Raw genomic sequence first — 22,929 nt, forward strand, 5'->3', positions numbered from 1 at the left:
ATTCTGTTTGTTCGTGTTTCATACTATGAGAGTCAATGAGAATGGGAAACATGATCTTTTTATACTCGACATGATTTTAGCAAGTTTCAAAAGTTGGCGTAAAACTAAATCGGCATTTGACAGCATCCCAATTAGTCTGTGCTCCAGTTGGACTGAGTTCATTTTTTATATTCACTTGAGACTGCTACGTGGGAATGTAGTGTGTAGACCTACTATATGGTACTGTATCTGTATCTATATAGACCTAATTCAGTACGAACAATATATTATTTTAAAATCTATATAAATAATCCTAAATAAAAGAGACGGATGTGAAAAGTGTATTATTTACGTGACATATAAGCGACATGTTGTTAAGAAGCAAAACATTGAATATTTTATGTTCTGATTATTTACAGTTCCAAGAAGCTTTCGTACTCAACGTGAAAACTCAGTCACAATATAATAATAATAAGAAAGTCATTGTTCACTTTCTTGTTACATTTTCTTCCATTGTATCTATGTGTTACTTCGAGGGAGATGGAGATAAGTAGCTTTTAATTAACAAACTTGCTTTAAGATTTAACTTGCAATAACTTTACACATTTACTAACAGTTATTGCACTTGTTATAGTGGTTTTTGAAATTCTGAATCGTCTTGTATTTAAGAGCACAATCATACCAAACTTGATTATTTTGGAGCCAAATAATGTTAATAATATATTACTTAACAATTTAAAACAAGATTTGAGGAGAAATATGTATTGTAAATACATTTTTAAGTGAATAGGTTTGTAGTCATCATAAGTAGATTAATAAGCACACTTGTATCATCTGACGTATTATTACACAGAATCTCATAGTACTCCATCGCACTGTTTTGGTTTCATAGCACCGAATCATTATTTTGCGTGGATTTTAAAATTTAATAGCTCTGAATGGGACTTTTTCACTCAAAATAAATTATTTTGAAGCTCCAAAAAACAGCTAACAAAAAATATCCGAAGTTACTCACAGTACTGGATTAACAACTAATCCTTGCAGCTCTGACGGCAAAACAAATCCTATACCACTCAAAACAATATCGTCGAATTATTTCGGTAGTGTAGGACGTATTAAAAATACATTCGGTGCTGCGAGACGTTTTTACAAATAAAATCGCATAGTATCGAATCAATATTCTTTCCAAGAACTGCTCTTTAAACGAAAGATATAATTATAGAGGTAACAAATGATTGCCTCTCTAAAGGCCTGTTCTGAGCTTAACTGGAGATAGATTACACCTTAAATCCTCACGGGTGAGTACATCTCTTGGACGTCTTTTATCAATTACTCAATTCTTACAACTACGAAATCCCTTCCAAAACGGTAATGGTTGTCAATTATTGAAAAACAGTTATTGAACGATTGAGAGAAAAATAAGAGTATGATGGCAAATAAATTAGCTGAATGTTATTGTTAAGAACCTTTGTCGGTGTCTTTGATTTTAAAACACGGTCGATGACACACGTAGTTTTTTCCGGTGTTGAAACATTAGACAAACAATGTATTTGTACATATTTTTTGCGGGGTAGGTGTGAGATAAAAATAATGTTCAATCGATTCCTAGAAAGATGCACGTAAGGTACTGCTACTCTTAAAGTTATCGGATAGTGATATTACATATGTTTTAATAAAAACAAATGCGCTTTTAGGAAAACTCTGTAGGGTCACCGACAAGGGTTTTGAAATGGTGAAAATACGGGGAAATGCGATACTAATATGCTTGTTCATAAAAACGTTATCTTAAAACTATACGTAAAAACAATTAAATCATAGTAAATTGAATTCACTAGTAGTAATGGGCACTATTTAGTACATGGAATTTCGTGAAAAACTGTAAAATGTTTGTTCAAATAGCCGGTATGCAGGGCAAGAATATAAATAAAGTGTCGTATTCATTAAACATGAAGCCCATTGAATAACAAGATTGCGTATGAAATATGTTTGATTATTAGCTTAACAATAAACTACCGATTGACGATAATACTATTAATTTATTTAGCTATAAGTGGTTATATAACTTGTTTAGCAATGACATGGTCGCTGGTTCGATCCTAAGAAAAGCTTTGTGATAGTTATAAACTGAAACCAGGTGTTCTTAATTAATGAACCTTTAGTAAATGGCCCTGGCTAAAGAAACACCTGGTCTTAGTAAGTAACCCAGATAATCTCACAAAATCTTACACAGTTTGCGTTCACATTCGGTTTGAAATACGGACAGTTAGTTTTTCCATCTAAGAGAATTGTGTAATTGATTATTTTTTTACGTTTTAGAGAAATATATATTGTCGAATTTGCCAGTTACTGAAATCAGCTGTCCTTAGTCATTGGGCTTTGTAATAAACAATTTTGCTAAAGAAACAAACAGTTTTTGTGTCACTGTTATTAACAACTAGTTTGGTTATTTCAACAAATCGCTAACAAGCCTAACATGTTTTAGTTATTATCATGTTTTGGTAACGTTAGTGGTGGAGGGAGTGATATGCTAAGGAGATAATGTTAACAAGAATATTGATTATGTGATATGTTTGCGCTCGTATCAGCAAACATCCTTATCATCCCAGGTTAACCATCAACCGTCTGCAGCCAGCATGTAATAACTATAATGTCAAGGTTGTAATGTGTTTCTGAAGTTTCTTGACACTGAAATCAGAGAGAAATCTATATTTCATAGCTATTCTAAGTTTAAACCCCCATATAATGATGTGCTACTTAATTTTATTTTTAAAATGTAACAGCTTTCCCCCAAAATACCCCGTTTTTGTAAAACTGTTATTTTGTTAAAAAGCGATGACGCACTTACCATTGATACTAAGGTCCCATCCCAGCCGTTGAGATTTTTGTAAGAAAAAAGAACACAGTTGTCCGTGTTTATTCCTCCAGTTATTTTTATTTCTTTCAAGTAGTTTCAACCAGTAAATGATGATTAATATTAACAAACTCATATTTTCTGATAATGTTACATAGTTTTAATTTAAGCAGGTTTTCATTTGATAACTAACTTTCAGATTTTTAATAAAAACTAAATTGTATTATTTATTTAATTATAACAAAACAGTAAAATTTACCCACAGTCTAATGTTGGCAATTTAATCTTTACAGAAACTTTTTCGCTTGTGAAACATACAAGTTTGAAAGCAACAACGAGAATACAAGTGATGCTACAAGGATACAAGGGACATAACGACCCATCCTTCAACCACTTACAACAGTGTACTGAGCTAACAGGTTGTTTACCTCATTACATAGAGTACAGCATACAAATACCAGCCAAACTACTTACTCTATGGAATTGTATTTTATTATGTGTAAACATGTACAGTAGTGCACTTGTTTATGTTAGCAAGTAAAATGCGTTTAAATAGCTTCCTTAACTTATGAAAAAATAATATGGTGATTGTTAAAGCTGGTTGAAAACCTTTAGCTGATTGATTTAGATAATGTATGAGGATTAGAACCATAATAGAAATATGTTACAAGATATCTACATCGATTACACTGATTCTTTTGACTTGTATAAAATACTTGTAATTTATTAAGACGAGTCAGACGAAGTGGGAACTTATTAGCTACGTTATTATAATCTAAAATAATGTTTTGTTCGAGAACTCTCTCTTTTATTAGTTTATTATATTTATTTCATGCTGCATTTTGCAATTTAATTAATAGATTTTGAGATGAAGAATATAATTTAACTCAATATAGGTAAAATAATAATAATTTAAATAGGTATCATTTTCGTATTGGGTAAACTATGTTATTTTGACGAATTAAGAGCTAAGCTATGGTTGTTAGTTTTTAAAAACATATTTCACTGAAGGTAATTCTCCAATGCTATGGGGATTTTCCTTGGATTATCTTATAGGAGGACGACACAATTCTTAACCTAAAAATAAAGTTTGGATCTAAAAACCCGAGTTACGCCGATTCAGTATTGCTAAAAACCAACGCATTTAGGATAGAAGTTCTGCGTTCCATGAAGAGGTGGCCCTTGTTTTATGTTGGTTTGTAAGATTAGAAAGCTGATCGTTAAAGTCCGGGGGTTTAGTCCCCAAGGGCCGACATATCGCCAATGGCTCTAAGAGTTGATTCCATAAACAAATATGATTCCACCCTCTAGGCCTGACCTGAAGTAACCTGGGGTAGAGCCTGATGTCTTAGGATGTAAGTTGGACATTCACTTTGCCTTTATCTATACATTTAACTCAAAGATATTCTATGAATCAATTTATTCAATTAATTAGACCCCTTCTTATCAGTACATTACAAAATAAATTAAAGTAAACCTAACAAACGAAGTAATTAAACTTGAAACAAAAAAGAAAATGATATTTCCAATTGAGTGGTTTAAGTTAACGAAGTTATCATTTTCAGCCGAGATGTATGCAGTTGAAGTAAAATTATGAAAGCTCTCTTTAATGTCAAAGAGAGCGTAGCATGTCTCGCGGTAAAACATTCTTGAATACTTTCTAAATACTCTTGCTTCAATTCCCTTGTGTTCCACTATAATACGTTTGAGTTCCAGCTAGAAAATAAGCTTCTGGTTTCTGTTGAAAAAATACATGTTGTCTCAATGCAATTTTGTACATCTTTTTACAACTTTATTAATTGAAAACTAATACATTAGTATGTTTTTATTTACTTTTTTAAATTTTAGCCCAAAAACGAAAATTCTTTTTTTTTTATTTTTGGTTTATTTATAATTTTAAATAGCAATGAAAAAACAAATCCACATATACTTTGATTGTTATTATATAGTTGTTTATTTTTGTTTTCCGATAGGCCTAGGTACTTACATTTTTGCAATAGTTTTTTTTTCAAATTAATAGATTATAGCTACTTCTATTTGTGACGTAGTTTTAAAAATACATTTTACAATATCAATATAGTTTATGTCTATTTAATTCTTACCTAGCATCGCAAATCTAGAAATGCCTGGCCTAACATTTCATTCGTCGTCAATAGACATGTTACAGGTTTCTAAAGCAAAGTGTGTAAAATTTTACATCATAATTTCAAAAAGTTATGACTCTGAATCCAGCAGCTTTTATTAATAGGGTCCATATCTTAACTACCCATTGATAGATGGATTTCCCAATTTTAAAATTGATGGTACAGTATATATATTTATCTTGCCACATTCCGAAATTGATATATCATGAATCTAATGTTATATAACTTGAACTTTGATCTTTGACACAAGTTATTTACATCAGTTTTTCTGTAGAAATATAAAGTTATTTCATTTCCAATAATGTGAAAATATTATTAAACAAAAAATTAAATCCTATTGTCAATAGTTCTTTGTCAGCTTACATTTTGAGTATGCTGATACTGACTAGATGTTTATTTGTATAGTACTGGGGGACCGAGCCTGGCTTGGTTGTGGTTTATTGGGCTCATTTTAAATTTTAATTTGAATAAAATAAGTGTAATATTTTGGAGTATTTACTTCACTGCTAAGCTAATGTTTGCTAACAGCATATTGCCTCAGTACTTCGGGGATTAAGTTTTTATGGGAGAGCTAAGTAAAATAATCATTATTTGAAACAATTTCCCCTGTATCGAGTTATCTTCACTAATCATTGCTCAGTAGTTACAACTGAGGTTTTCCCTTTGTACTGTATTTTGTATTTTGCTAGTATAGTCTAGATGGCTTGTTATGAACACTGTTACTACGAGTCTTTAGTTTACTTTTTCCTTGCTATTTTGTTCTACCAACATTGTTACTTGGTGACCCATTAGGCCAATGTTAATTTTTTTTTCATATTAATTGTGTAGTGAAATACGAATTTTTCTGAGGTAGTGCCTGTCACCGATCACGTTTTAAGGCTATAAGTCCATAATTCCAAAATTTAGTCAAAATCCTTTTACTCCTTACAGACAGACAAACAGACATAGCTCGTATCGGGGGATAGGATTTTACAAACTTGTACTTTATACTTTTAAACGTTCGATTAACAAGAGATCAACATAACAACGCATTCATCATACTCCGAATAAAAACTTCAAATTGTCTTTAGTTTATCCAAAAGGGTAAAAAATGTTTAAATGGGTGTGTTTATTTGTGGTTTCAGTTCTTCCTTCGATATTTAGAGAACTTTGGGTTTAGGGGCCATGGGAGATTTTGCTTCAAAGTAAACACAGTTACAAGTTTTATCGGCAAAAGTCTATGTTTGCTCCATATACGGGGTAAACAGTTTCCTACTTCAGAGGGTAAGTGATGTATTTCTGTACGATTTTTCAAGGGTATTGGAGGCTACATTTAGTAATATATTGTGTATATTGTGTCAGTTATGCTTTCATGTTCATGTTTTCATGTTTCATGAGCATTTTTTCTTGTATCATGTTCATAAGTATTTTTGAAAGCCTTTGCATGATTTACTTAACTTAGTTCACATTGCCTTGTATTTAATCACATAAGAAACAAACAATACAGTTATTCTACTTACGATCTCCATCTATAAATATAACCTTAAAAATATTGTAAAATCATCACTTATTGGGCCTGAGCTATAATATCAATATACAATATAGTTTCTTTCTCAATAACCATACAAATATCACTCATTGAAATATACATAAAAATATCACCTCCTTCAGTGCCCATTGACAAATGTAACCACTTATATGCATAGAAAATATCACCTCTTACAGTATCCATCCAAAACATAATCGTTTTGAAATATCCATGTAAAACAATACCAATTTAAACATCCAATGAAGCGATATTACCATATTCCAATCATTCACTCTGAATTAAAAAGGATAATGAGCAGTCATTATTAAGTAAACAAACAATGAACATACGTAGCAACCTTGAACTGAGACGTTGAAATAGAGCGAAACATTGCGTTGTTTAACAAACAACAGTGATGCTGTAAACAGCTGTAGGTTTGATTTGGAATGATCTCTGTGAATGAATCACGCTGCATTCAACTGCAGTGTAAATATTATCATGCGGAGTTTGCTAAACGTAAACAATTAGTGGTGAATTTCCAACCACCCAGGAAACTTACTGTTCGAAATCTTATTGATCTATTAATGAGGCATCGTAGGAGTTTAGTTGCTGAAGTGGCATTATTAAAAGAGAAAGATATGTCATTTAAAGTCGTCAGAATAATATTTTTTCGGGTAAATTTAATAAACCATCGCCATCTAAAGTTGCAGCACAAAAATAACTTTTATAAAATCTCTTTGACACTTTTCAATTACCTCGACCCCCCTAGATTGTCATTCCAAGTAATGAATTATACGCTTTTAAGCTATCATGAGTTATATTACGGTAACAACTGGATCTTTCTTGCTGTTATTTCCTAGTAAATGACAAAATAAACATAAATTAAACTGAAAAACAATTTTGGTCGGTTAAGCTATAATATAATTTTTTTTCATATTTAAATAACTAACAATGTAGATTCGTAATTCAATATTCTGCGTCTATTGTTATTCGTTTTAAGGGAAACCAAAAGCTTTTATTCTGAACAGTTCAGTTTCCAGTTGTTTTTTTTGTGAAAAGTTTTATAATGTTAATAAGATTATTGGTAAAGATTCCTACCCTGAAAGAGCACAAATTTACTGATCAATGTCAGTTCGTGAGACTTAAGTACAACTGAATATACTAAACGACATAACATATGATTAATCACGAGTTAGCTGTAACTATAAGTAAATTATGAAAAAGTACGAACCAGTTTTTTTTTCAGTTAATGTATTTTGAATACTTAATGATTACCTAACCTACCATCACATGTTAGATCTAATGATGGAGCCTAAGTATGATGACATTGGGATGTTTGTGATGATGTGAGAATGATGACATAAGCTATCCTGTTGAGGATGAACCCAGTCACTCTCCAAATTGCAAGTTGAATCCTCACATGGCATAACCCTCAGGATCAATAACACTAATTAAATCTATATTATGGAGACACGACGGTTTGATATTGTATTCGGTTTTACTAAGTAGTATCCTCGTGTCACAGCTGTATTTATTTAGTACGTTAGACAGCTGTTTCCTAACTAAGGGTAGCGTTTGGGTGTCGCAGAAAGAGATCAAACATTGGCAATATTTCTAAAAATCCAAAAATTGAAAAATGAGTAATCTTTCACTGCTAAAACGGTCGAGTTGGCCCCAAAATTTCAACCTACATTAAACATTGCAAGGGGTAGAAAACTAAAATATGTTCAGTACATTACCGGGTTAACAGGAATAATAACAGTAATAATAGTTCGTAACCAGATTCTAAAGTTACGATTTTAGTTTAAGGTCCAAGACAAAGTAAAGTCAAAATTAGATGCACCTAAAACACCTCAAAAATGAAAATTAGATGGTTTGTTGAACCAAATACTTTTTCAATACTGTAAAAATACCATTGGCTATAGAAACTGCATTATTTTCTGTGGTGATAGCTGTTCTGGAACTTCTTATCAGTGGTTATGGTTTTCCTTTTTGTTGAAATTTTCTCCAAAAGACAAATGTTTTGAACTGCTGCAATACCCTGGGCACAAAGCACAGGGTAATATCACAAAATAATAAATATCACAAATTGATAGTCGTGAAATATCGAAAAACTCAAAGCAGGATCAAGGAAGGAAGGAAATCGGATTGCGTTTATTTACTTTTAAAGTAGGCAGTGAATTTAATTGCAAACTTGGTAAACATTTAACCGTTTCCGTCGGCTTTAATCAACGATCGCCGCTGTTAAATACAATTTTACGTCTATCTACTTTAGTGGGAGTTGATTTCAGTTATAAATATTAGTTTACTATAAATAGTTACTATGAATATTAGCTACAAATCCCAAACATGCTACGTTTAAGAATTATCTTTTTAGGTTGAAACAATTAAATTTTAGCTAACTGATTGCACATGAATGCATATAAAACCAATTTTTGAACTAAATACCTACTAAAAAGTATGTAAAATGTGGCACCAGAGCAAAATACATCTTTACGTCTTGATATAAGTTCTTAATATAGTAAAAGCTAATAAATAGCTTGATATAGTATACATAGGCCTATATAGTGTCGATTTAGGATAATTTCAACCATATTTCGATAATACCTTGGTGACATTAAGTCGCATTAAAATGGAAATGTGTTGTATTGTATTCAGGTTTAAAAAAAATTACGATTTTAAATTTAGTTAAATGTCTATAAAATATTGAGTCTATAAAATATAAAAGCTATTGCAAGCCCATGCAACTATAACAATATCGGCACTGAACCAAACACAACCACCACATTAGATTCATTTTAAGTCCTAGAAATTTTATTTGTGTAATCTTATACAATTCATTATAAATATAAACATTTATGTATAGTATACTTGTAAAAAGGAACTAAAATGCATGTGAAACTATTAAAATAAAATTTCGCAAATAAAGTCAGTTATATTATATTTTCTACGAAACGTTGAATTATATTAAAGTTAAATTATTTCTGTTAATTACTTCTTGATCAGCATGCAAGTACAAAACATATGTCAAATAACACTTGTAATAATACACACACAACACACACAAGCATCACAGTACAGAAAAACAAATTACTACACAATTACTAACAAATTACTGTTGATTCACAAAACGGTAAATACATATATAAAAGAAGGATTATTTTTGTGAAAAATGAGGTATATTTTTTCGTTATTCTAAATTAAACGCATTTCCTGTAGGAGGATTTCTCTTAAGATTTAATAAACAGTTTTGAACAAGGAGAAGGAACACAGTGGTTGGAGAATGCCTTAATGTTTCTCGAATTCTGGAACGTGACTGGGAAATATTATGTCTGGATTTCACTACAATTACATTTCCCACATTTTAGGACAGCTTTGACACGATGATTTGTCGAATTACTACGTCAAAATATTCAGGAAATGTTGATTCGCTGTAAATCGTATCTCGTCAATTGTGTGTCAAATTGTTGAAATGTTTAGTTTTAATTATTTTCTCAAATTCTTGATACATAGCTATGAAATATGTCGTGTATATTTAAAAGTTCCCAATAGTGTTTTTTTATGTTTTCATTACGGTACTGATAATAATATAATATTATAAGGCTTTATTTTTAAAATATCTGAGATTTGAGTATTTTCAATTAAATTAGCTCTGGTCTTGTTACCGACCAACTTTAACATCATTAATTGACATCACACTGGTACTTGTTCCGGAATCGACTCCACTTTGGATTGAACCAGCAGACTTTAGGTTTGAAGGCGAGAACTATAACCTAGACCGGGACGGTGGCGTCGTCCTGTAATCCAGCTACTAGGAGGTCATGAATTGTGTATATTTATAGGAATGCACTGTGGATGCGATACTCCCTGGTGTGGATTAACGTCCACACAAGTAAGTACTACGACTATTCGCAGTACTATCCTGATAATTATACCAATTCGTTAATACCAAGGAAAAAATGTGGTTCGGATTCCACTATAAATTGTAGGTCCCTTAGTTGCCATTAGCTGTATGGGCTAATAATTAACAGCTGTGTCTAAGGAATGTCGGCCTTAGTCACTAACACCAATTAATGTACAAGATCACGCCACTCATCATACACTCATCTCCATTCATACTTGGGTTAAAATACCTACTATGTATGGTCGCCATTTCTTGAAAAGTATGGAAGTTTTGACTCTGGTCTTCTCAGCTACCCAGACTATTTCTTATACAATAAAGTGTTTCCTGTCATAACTAAACTAGTCTACACAATGTTTATAACGCAAGTCGCATTCAATAAGGGTAAATTAGAGGGTAGGTATAAATCTTAATTTTGTTTTTAATTATGATATTATTGATATTTAATAGTAAAATACAAGTTCACACATAAAAACTAAACTTAACATTATTTTACAATTTTTTCCTCAATAAATTGTTGTTATATTTTAACTTGTACTTTGAATAATAAAATTAGCCGATTGTCAATCAAATTGTGTCAAGGTTTGGTTTTAATAACTAATTAGATTTGATAAAACTAGAATCTTGATTGGCAAAAGTTAATTAATTCCACTGTAGTGGGTCATTGTTATAGCTAATGGAACTCTTTACTCGGATAAAAGTTTCTCTCATTATTAAATGCATTATAGAAATAAAAGTGGGAATATTTAGTAACTCCGGAGACTTTAACTGTTAAATACAGTAACTACCATAACATGTGTTTCACAAAAATGTGGCCAGATTATTCAGTGTGAAACATGACTAAGAGGTATGAACATGAATTGTTTATAAATAAATCTTGTATGACAAATTCATTAAAATAATTTTAGACGGGATCCAAAGACCGGGTGGTAAAAGGGTTTGTGTTTCAAGTATATACCTCAGAAAGATGGCTTGAGGACATGATATATTAAATTTAAAATCTTTTTAAGGGATTTAACGAAGAACAATTTTGATAATTGAGTTTTGATTGGATTTTAAATTTATGTTTGATTTTTCATACGGATATTATTTATGCCTTGTATTAGTTCGTAGTATATGTGTAAATTATAAAAATTAGTACTTGAACGATGTATTTGTAAATGTGTTCGTATACCTAGTTTTTTTATTTATACATTTTTGCTTTCTTTTGTAAACTCGAACCTATAGCTTGATAGAAATAACAAGAGTAAATGGAGTATCTTCTTATTCCTAAAAAAATGTATAATCAGATTTAACATTGCTATTATACAGATTTTAATTAAATTATAATTACAAATTGAGATGGCGACGCCACCTAGGTGTGTTTCCCAAAATTTGAATATGAATGAAGGATTAGTGTAGAATGATTTTATCTTTGTAGCTTTGTTCCTGTTGGTCTTAACCAACTGTTTCTTTAGCACAGGTAATTTATTTAAAGTCAAATGCTTAGGTAAAGCTGTGTCCAGTTTCGAATAGTTGGTTCACAAACTAAAATATTGCAAATAAACACTTAACCTATAAACCCTTATCATTTTCCAGCTGACGAACTGTTTATATTATTAAATATCGGGAGAGCGGACCGTACGATCCGATTTACACGTCACTGGCTAAAACAGCTGATTAGCAATATCCGATTGGTCGGGTCAATGGTTTGGTTGAATTGATGTGTCTAAAATATATCTTAAATATAAATAACATTGTTACGGAAAACACCGATTACACGAATTTGTTTTACTAGCTGTCATTTTCTTTTATACATAAACTGTTTATTCTGACGTATTATTTATACACTGTACACCGTAATAAAAATAAGCTTCTGTCAGCCTTTCCATGAAGGAATAAGCCACTGAATAAAATTAACTGTAGTAATTCCACAAGGATAATCAACACACCCAGGATTACTATTGTGCCTTTGGCCTTTTCAGGTGGTTGCTTAGGGGTTAATTGATTAGTCACCATGGCAACAAAATGAACAAAGCTGCAATGCTTGTTTGCTATGTTTACATCATAATTGAAGATTTACACAAACAAACGGTTCACTAAAGCTAAAGAAGTTGTATGAGAAAAGTACGTTTGTTTAACCTGAGATGCCATTTATTGTAGAAACTGCAAAAGTTCTATAATCTATGGCGATTCTATAACGGGGTTGATAAGAATATTCAAAGGACCAACTGTGGTCATAACTCATTTCAAAGCAATGACAATGCTTTGAACATAGTATTAGTATTGTGTAAACTATCAATATTTCTGTTCCAACTCTATTGTGGTATTCTACAATCAAACCAACAACTACTTTACTTTGTTTGTCAGTAAACAAACTAATGTATGGTTTGAACCACAATGCAGGTCTCTGTGTGTAAACGCTTTCCTGAACACATTTCGATATACATTTAATACCCTTGTAATAAAATGACATAGAATGGATGGACGTACAATCCTAATGAAACTCATGGAATAGACTAGGTTATATAAATAATTAAAAACACGTTAACTTCAAATCTGATACACCCAGCTCGACAGGTGGTTAGAATCTGATAAGGAGAACATTGTCATTATCATATCACTTATTTCAGTCTGACACGCCACACGATATGACGATATCAGCTGATATTGATTGAAGCGGTTGTGCCAACCACACAAAGCGAATATGATGACGTTGATTATAGAAAGGCCGCATGTTTTATGATGTAGAATGGGAAACTTATCGATTAAAAATATCAAACACGAAACGCATAATTTCTCATCGGTAGATTTAGAGATACACAGATCTGGGAGATAGAGATTATTTAAAGGAGTAGTGTGATCAAATGATTAAGTGAAAATGTATTGGTGTGAGGGATCACTAAATAAGTAAAACCAGTTGATTTTAACACATATCCAAAGATGTATTCGAAAAGGCTAGAGAGTACGTAACTAAATATGACGTGAACAAGTTTTACATATTTAGGTTGGTAAACAAAAAACAAAATTTTATAGGACAAAAGATTCAAAAGTTTTTGGTGAAGCCGCCACTAAATATGTAAGAACAGACGATTTATGAAAAAAAGTGTTTGTTTATGTAAACGCGTGTTTAATACACACCAAATCATTGTGAACAGGTTTTGGTAAATATATAACTAAATGTAAATATTTTATACTGTGTTGTACATCAATATTCTAAAAGAACCCCGGCAATCTTTTTTTTAACGAACACAACATTTGAATTTGTAGTCAACTGCATACATATAAATACATTCTTTAATGGAAGACAATGTCAAACAATAGATTAAAACAAGGGGCGTTTGTTTAGTTATAAACATCCTATTTACATACTAAACGCTAATGAACCGAATAAAACAATATACTCTAATGCAAACTTCGCAGTTTAGAATAAAATTACAGCAGGATGAAATGCTATTGTAATATAGGGAAATCTCCAATAAACGACAATTAATTCTGAATGCATAAGATATATGTAATTTGTTTTCCAGCTCAACTTAAGGTAGGGCTCCGAACCTCTGGGTGTATACAATATCTCGCAGATTATTTCCATTGGTTAAGGCATGATTTAGACTCTTTCCTCCAGTATTCAAGTCATTCAAACGCAATAACTAGTACAATCAAAAGAATATATCACTTAAGAATGATTAGACGGTCAGTAAAAGCTGATATTAATAGCACCAAACAATTCCAAGTAAACATAAACAATGTTTGTAAACACCATGACTGGTTGTACTGCAAAGCTAAAACGTTTGGCTATGATGGCAGTGTAAACAAATTACTAACAATGTTGAGACCAGCAAACGGTTCAATTGAAATATCAATCATGTTGGTAAATAAGTTGATGCCATAAAACACGAAAACATTGGGGACGGTACTAGACATTTGTGGGTATCAAGCATATTACGTAACACACTGTAGCTGTGATAACGCTCAAATGTAATAAACATAAGTACTGAATGATATTATAATAGATTTTTTTATGTTTGTAAGCTCTATGTTTAGCTATGATACTGTATATAACAAACAGCTGCACATTATTGTCAATAGACTAGAACGATCATAAACGTCACGCTTGTAAAAAATTCATCTGGAAATGGAGAAAAATAAATTTAATTTTCATAAACAAAATCTTTAACTTTAATCTCTTAACTTTAAAGAAGGCAAAAGCATGGACAAATGATTGAAGATTCCAACTGCGTAAGGATTCCACTCCACTTAAACAAAATGGCTGTGGTTTCCTAGACGCGTAGTAGATGCGCAGCGGCTTAGATCCGCAACGTCTTTTATCCAGGTCCCAAAACGCAGCTGGCGTGAGTGGTTTCCAAGACTGCGTACAATACACACGGTTGGTGCGTAACATAAGTTCACGGGAGAGATAACTAGTGGCTACTATGATGTTATACGATGATTTAGATCATGAAATGGATATTTTGGCATTAAAAGCTTTGAAGAAGCGTAAGCAGTGAAAAGTACATGTTAGGAACTATACGTGGCCTTCACGCATCTTTTAACTGTAGTGTTAAAGCAAACATGTCAATTTAAAATGAAAACAATAAATCTTAATTTACCCTGTCAAACTTTGCTTTTACTGTTATTTACATATTCGGGATTTACCGAATCGATGAAAATACCTTTTATAAGTATAACTGCAATAATCATTTTATACTTATACGCCAACCCCGTAAGACGTTTGGGTACTATATATGCTAGTAATTAATATAGAGTTATTACTAAGATGTTCAGGTATTCTTAAAATAATTATGGGGGCACTTATAATTGGGAGTTGGTTGTGCTGACTTGAAAAGAATATTTGTCAGTACATATTAGGTTTATTTATTAATACAGTAACAACAAAAGGAAAATATGTGAGGACAAATTAATTGTAGGGAACATGTAACAGGGGGATTAAATATTAAAATCACACATTATGGGGAAATTAACACTACATAACGAATGATACAAAATATAATACTATTCAATTTTAATTGTATGAACAAAGTATTTCCATAATATGTCATTAGAAGAGACAAATCCAATCAGTTTTTTCGTCGTTGTTGGAGAATTTTGCTTTCTGTACAACATTTACTTCCGAATCCATTGCACAAGACATGTCTAAAACGCAGCGTAACTCAGTCCTTGGAAACCGCTTAAACGAAACCCCATAAGACAAGTGTGCTGCGTCTTAGATGCGCACACGCAGCGCATCTATTACGCGTCTAGGAAACCACAGCCTTAAGCATCGTTTACGGAATGGATCCCACTTATCATCTATACATACATACCTTTAGTTTCCTACATACATATGTCACGCACCTAACATCAATAATAGCCGACTTATAGTGTTTGTCTAATAATTAGACAGGACTTATTAACCGAATAGTATTTCTCTATTTTAAGGACTCTTTGGAAATAAGGATGGAGAAGATTTAGCACTGTTAGTATAATATAGTGCACTTAATACGGACCAAATACATTTCTATACGCTGTTTGATGGGACCTGTCACCTAACTCTACTTCTACGTCCTGGGGACTTGCCAATGGCTGAAGGCCCCAAGTAGACAGAGGATCAGGAAACAGGTTCCATTATGACGTTAATCTGAAAACTTTGAAATAAATGCAAATATTTTATCAAAACATGTAATACAATGTTTGACAAGCAGATCGGCCTAATAAGAATTTCAAATTAGGCGAGGGAATTCATGGAAATGACAAAGCAGTGACGAATCAATTAGAGTGTCAGCTAGTGATTAAAATTCACCCACACGCACGCTTATCTCTCACATACTGACACTTAGTTCAACTTATTTATTGGACCAAATAAACTAAATGACCATTGAAAATATAACAAATTCTTTATAGATAAAACTTTGAAAGTTGAATTAAAATTGTATTTCCATTCCATTTAGTTGTGAATATTTATCGTTCAAAATTCCATGTATCCCAAAATTTTGAACTTAAACTGTTTTTAGCGAATTTACCATATATAGGGAAGCTATTACCGTAGTACTCATTTATTTATTTATTTATTCATACCAACGGTCAAACCAATACATAAATATGACAAAAACTTTATAGACTTAAGTTAAAAATATACAATTTTTAAGCAATTTAAGCCAACTTGAAGTAATATTCAACAAATTCAACTTTCAACAAATTGAAGTAATATTCAACTCATGGTAAGACCTGGACCCGGGACCGATTTACTTTGTTCGTTTTGAGGTCCCTAGAGGCCAAAAACACCAACCGTTCAAATTCATATATGTACAGTGTGTAAATTAAGTAACGAGACATATCTTTATTTTTTAAACCGAAGTAGTGATAGAAATATTCTGTTTGTGGCACTGATTGTTAACAAAGGTTCCGCTATTTTTATATCTAGCCTATTTGACAAGAGTTATTCTATAAGTTTTTTTATTGTTTAACCCCCTTAACCGAGTAGGGGGTAGGGAATGACTTTTTTCCAAATAGCAACCCCTATTTAGTGACCCCTCATTTTAAAGGGTTTGTCAAAAGAAACGCAATGACGCAAACTCGAGGTGAATATCTAACCCCTAGCCAAAATGACGGGTATTCCAAAATTTGATTTGGCCCTATTAAAACAATTTCACAAATATGGAAACAAATCTGTATTTTTAAACAGAAATTAATAAAAACTGGTGTACCTGTTGCTTGAATTCGGGCAATTGCAAAATATTACAGGCGTTATTTTAAAAAGTCACAATTTCCGAACACTTTAAAAGAGTCGACTTAAAGATTTTGGAAATACTCACGATGTACATAAAAATTTTTATGTAAAAATTGTGGAACCTTTGTTAAAAATCAATGCCACAAACAGAATATTTCTATATATTTCAGTTTGAAAATACAGATTTGTTTCGTTATTTAATTTACACACTGTATATATATGTAACACGATAACTAGAGCGAAAATGATCCAATTTTGATGAAATTTGGTACAAACGTGTAAAACTGAATTTTTTCGAGGGAGTTCGCGAACCAGCAAGATCGGACTATGGAAACGGAGGTTTATGGGGGATTTTATGGTGTAAAAATAGGTTTTCCCATTTTTGATCCTAAGAACACAAAATGTCGCAATTTCTTCCCAAACCATTTTGTAGAACTTACAAAAACAAATAGTTTAGTATTTTGAAGCGTTATTGTGCGCCTAATAGTTACGGAGAAAATCCAAAAGATTTTAAATTTAAAATTCCCATGTTATTTTTACATACGAGGCCATAACAAAGTTCTTAATCTTATTAAAAGGGACACGTGGAAATCGAGAACACTTTACCCTAACGAACCAAAGACACGCGACGCAGAGTGACTTAAATGGTGATGGAAAAGTGGTCGGGACGGACCTCAAACTGAACTCGTCGAGATAAAGAGAAGAGCTAGTGAAGAAGAGCATCGTGTTTCCGAGGTGGGGGGAGGGGGGCTCAAGGATTTGATCATTTCTAAATATCCATCATACAAACTGCGTAGGACCCCAGACTAGAAGGTCTTAGGGGATTCTGATAGGATGGGGAAACCGTCTAATTGTTGGGAGGAAAAGCCGAGCGCGAAGACTGAAAACCTCCCCAAAAAACTCTTGTACCATAAACATAAGCCGGGTGTGGATGGTAAAGATCCAAGATACCCACTTCACCCTAAACGGAATTAAAGTATAAAATTGTGTATTATTAACGTTCAGCTTGGACGATTGTCGTAAGAACCCCACAACATTTAAAAGGAGTTGTTAGACCACTTAAAATCAAACCACAGTAGTATACAATTACAAAAAAATACGTTCTCATGATCTTACCTTATGCCGAGCCGGTACAGCAGGCATGGAAGCTGTTCTACACCTATAAGAATTATTGGTCCTCGGCCTCGGACTGACTGGTCTGGAAGTCGCCGGGCTAGGAGTAGGACTGCACGCCGCGGGGCTCGGACTCAAGTGTCCCCAGGGTCGATTCTGTTCCGCCTGCAGGAACCTGTGTAAGTCCGGGGTCTGCCGAGTCACTGCTATAGACGACGACCTTCTCCGAGTATGGGTCGGCGAGGGAGACAGATCTGGAGGATCAGGCCGACTCATGTACTCCACAGGTTTCCTATGAAAAGATCTCCTAGTGATAACCCATCTCCGCTCCTGTTGCCGCTTCGCTCCCCGGGGAATCAATTTATCCTCGAGGAGGGATGAAATTGTTTCATCTCCCTCGTCCAGCTTGGTGAAGAAGTCCTGGAAGGTGTCTGGGAAGTCGGGGATCCCGTCAACAGGTGGTGGCGCCATCATGGCGAAAACACATGGACACTGTTGGAACGCCCGCACTGTACTGAGCGCTGTGCCGTGTGCCCGTGTTACCTCCAAACCACCCACACGCGCGCGCACCAACACACACACTCACAGCACAAAGTAGTGACATGACAACAGCTACAGCCAATTTGTTTTCACTCACTGATCAATTTTGCCCAAAGGGAATCTGGAATACGATTCCAATTTTAGTTTACTCCATTACTTTATAGCTTCGAAAAAAGGTTTGTTGCCTTAGGTTATGCAAGTTTACAATTTTATTCCATTTAGAAATAGGCTATTTTTGCAACCTTCAATATTTTAATGCACAGCGATGTTTTATCAAAATCTAGCACCTAAAATTCATCGCCATTAAAAATGTTCAACAACATTAAGAGTTCTGTTTGTCTAATTTGTATTAGTTTAAAATATATCATAATACATGAGACTATACACCACAATATTTTAGATCATTACACAACACTTGCATGTCATACAAAGCTAGGTAATAGCTCTTCTCTACAGAGGGGCCTGTCCCACCCAGCAGATACAGCACAGCAGTGGAGGCTATACTTGTTACTGAGGATGAGTAGAGGACAGTCGCCTCGCCTCACACGTTCATCTCGCTCAAATTGAGGAGGGAAGTTCCGGACCGTAAGTCCCCACTGTTGCCGCCTGGGCTAATGCATTATTAAATTTTCCTACGTAAATAAAAATTTGTTTATAGTATTTAAGCTTTATCCACCAACCTCAAGCTAACATTTTGTGGGTTAGAGACAATTAAAGCAGCCTTAAGAAATGAATTGCCTATCAAGTATTAGTAGTGAAAGAAATTTAATTGTCAATACAATTTCAATTGTCAATATTTTGAATATTTGAGACAGCGACGCATTTAGGGTACATTTACTGAATATGAATGCAAAGCGACTGTAGAATGGTGTGAGATGATGGAATATATGACGAAATTATAAACAATGTGTGTGATTGATCTATGGATCTTAGTGATCGAAAACGTTACCAACTGAATCAGTAAACATATTCATCACCATTCATTTGCCAACACCGTTAGTCTTATAGAAATATCCTACGGAATGAAAATATATAGATTATAATCATTTAATCCGAAAGTCGTGTCCCTTAATTTATAATGAATAAATCTTAATAAATGAAATAATAATTAATAATAAATGTAATAATAAATGTGAATCTAAATAAATGTATTAAAATTCCTTTGAAGTAATATGTAATATCTTTTGGTAGAGTCCTAGTAGTAAAACGTTTTATGATAGTAATTCTTCTATAGTTAATTTTTATGGGTCGTCAATTTTACTTTATGTATATTTAACTTTATTTATATTTCATTCCAAGAGTTATGATATCAATTATCAATCGTTGAGATGGGGACGCCACCTAGGTGCGTATTTTTACCCAAATATGAGTGAAAGATGGGTGTAGAATGGTGTAAGATGATCTGTGTAGCTTTGTTACTGACTATGATCAGCTGTTTAGCTAGCCAGAATCATTGTTAATTCATAATCAGGAACAGCTGGGTTTAGTTTCGAGCCATCAACACGCTAGATTGTACCGGGCACTTTCTATCTGCCATATTACGCTGGCTTAAAAAGGGTACTGATTCATTAATTAATTCGAAATTGGCATGTTGATCAAGAATATTTGAGAGTGTATACAAAACGTATAGACGGGGAAAATACTGCAGCTCAGTAAAAGCAAGACTTATTCCGAGTAGAACTCATCTGAAATTTAAATTCAAGTTGGCACTCTGAAAACGCTTCACGGCGATTCGCTGACACTGCTGAGATCTTGAATAATCTGCAAAATTACAGTTTTTTAGGTATTCATATTTTCTTTGACATTTTGCACGGACTTTTAGTATTTATTTTTCACACCTCGAGATCTAACACATTAAGAGGGTTCTACCCGGCAGCCAGAAATTCAATTTAAGATGGCGGATTATATGTATTGTAATTTAGTACAGGATTGTGTTGAAGATCAATTCTAATGTCCATGGAAATGTTGTTCAAATGTATTTGAATTTGGAACATAGGTATTATTTCATATGTTAAATAATATTAATTGTGATTGTTCCAATGTTATAAATAGTTGTTAGTTTTTAGTCCCCTCTCTGATAAAATTAAAACCTTTAATTGCAAGTCTTAAAGTTTCCTACTAATAACAGATTGAACATGCATCTAGTGTACAAGCTCCCAACATTCTAATAATAATTTGTTTCCAATGATTGTGTGTTTTTTGTGCTCTAAACAATTTGCTGAGCTTGCAATGGATTGGAAAAAATAATTTTTACCTATACTTTAGAAGTTAAAAACTCATGTGAAAAAGACTAATTTACAGATTTTAAAAATTACTTTAAATTATAAAATAAATGCCTGCCGCAAACCACATTAGAACTAGTATCGTACATTTTTTGTACGTCGAAAAACTAAAGAAAAAATACTGTAAACTTTGTTTGTAATTATTTATTTATTAGTCCTTGCCGACAAGTTTTGTAAGCTTGCGAGGTCATTGCATGTAATATCTTGATTCAATATGTTTTAATTTGAATTTTTTGTAAATACTTAAAGAAATAATTACTAATTTATAAGCGGTACTATCCTGATGATTAGACTGATTCGTTAATTACAAGGAAAAAATTTGATTCGGATTCCACTATAAACAACTGTAGGTCCCTTAGTTACCATTGGCTGTATGGTAACAGTATGGTATTGGCTATTAATTAACAGCTGTGTCTAAGGAATATTTCGGCCTTAGTAACTAACAAGACTACAAGATCGTGCCACTCATCCTTCACTCAAATTTGGGTTAAAACACGCACATATAGTGGCGTCCGGATTTTTGAGAATATTTTACAGTTAATTTCAACTCGATAAACAATTTAATAATGCCACGTGGTTCTTTTTTTGTAGGACAAACAGTCGGCGGGTGGAACCCTCTTAAACTATTTTGCGACCAACGCAAAGCAAATTGATTAAAATTTATTGATTTTCGAATCGTAAAATAACGTATAATTCACTCGCGTGGTAACAGAATCCTAATAAACCGATCCAAAATTTTGATAATGAATTTAAATCTGTTTCCAAGATTTAGACCACAGTACTCGGATATAGGTTAATCCATTTCCTACGATTAGTACATTTTCCTTTCCACTCCAATGGTTAAAACTACTACTACTCATTCAAAGTGGTAAACACAGTATATTATTCTGTTAAGCAGCCATGCATTATCTCTAAAGAGCGATTCAGTTGGCATCCAAGAACTTAGCTTGATAATAAACATACTTGGTTGAAATAAGACAAATCGCGTTACTTCGTAGTAGTATGTATAAAAAAAAATGTTTGCTTACTTAGCAGAGTTCTTTAACATAAGCAGTTTAATGTCAAAGAATAATAAAATGGTTAAGGCACATGCTTTGAGCTTATGCACAAAACACAAAACTATGCTTTAATACAGCGTACAGCCTAAAGAACGTTGATTTAAGTGTTCACACCAACAATATTATGTAAATGTGTTAGTAATGAATGTAATATCTTCACTAAAAGTCATTATAACTACAGAAATAGTAATTGTTACATTTTCTACAAGTGTTCTGACGTATTTTAGAACATGTAAATTCATCTTACAAAGTTTAATTTCAATCTTCTTTTAATTATAAAATTATCTAATAAAAACCCATGTTTTAGTAAGCTATCGCTCTGCCTGTAGGGGTTAAACTTTTGATAAGAACTTGTTGATATAATGTCCTTTAAATGCAATGCATTATGTCAACAAATATTTCTCATGGAAATAAAATTACTATCACAACTGAACCTAACATGACTTAACCTGCATAAAGGAATTAAGGTTATAATGGTGGAGTTTGACCCTATTTAATTGTCTAATTGTTGTTTTTCCTTAAAAAACTAATTGCCTACTTTACATTATGTATATTTTACGTTCGTTGTAATGAAATACTAGCACTGTGATTTTACTAAGGATATTTACATGATTTAAGATTTCTTTAATTGTGTTTGGGTGATAAATTAAGTGTATTATTTATTTATTTTTTCTTTTTGTCTTTTAGCGAATTTCCCATATAGGGAATAAGCTATTACCGTAGGTCTCATGGTAAGACCTAGACCCGGGACCGATTTACTTGTTCGTTTTGAGGTCCCCAGAGGCCAAAAACACCATCCGTTCAAATTCATATATATATATATATTTATATATATATATATTTATATA

General features: G+C 32.7%; 1 protein-coding gene across 1 annotated transcript in view; it reads right to left on the reverse strand.

Annotated features, from left to right (window-relative positions):
* LOC128997307 (ras-related protein rapB-like) overlaps nucleotides 1-18,643 on the reverse strand; it is a 75,102-nt gene extending 56,459 nt beyond the window's left edge. The window contains exon 1 of the mRNA XM_054422939.1: nucleotides 18,205-18,643. Within this exon, the coding sequence (XP_054278914.1) occupies nucleotides 18,205-18,477 (273 nt within the window). The 5' untranslated portion in view covers nucleotides 18,478-18,643. The remainder of the gene's footprint in view (nucleotides 1-18,204) is intronic.
* Between the last annotated feature and the right edge of the window lie 4,286 nt (nucleotides 18,644-22,929).

Source organism: Macrosteles quadrilineatus, unplaced genomic scaffold, assembly GCF_028750875.1.
Source record: "Macrosteles quadrilineatus isolate MER2022 unplaced genomic scaffold, UCM_ALF_1.0 Scaffold_6__1_contigs__length_79288215, whole genome shotgun sequence".
Lineage (NCBI taxonomy): Eukaryota > Metazoa > Arthropoda > Insecta > Hemiptera > Cicadellidae > Macrosteles > Macrosteles quadrilineatus.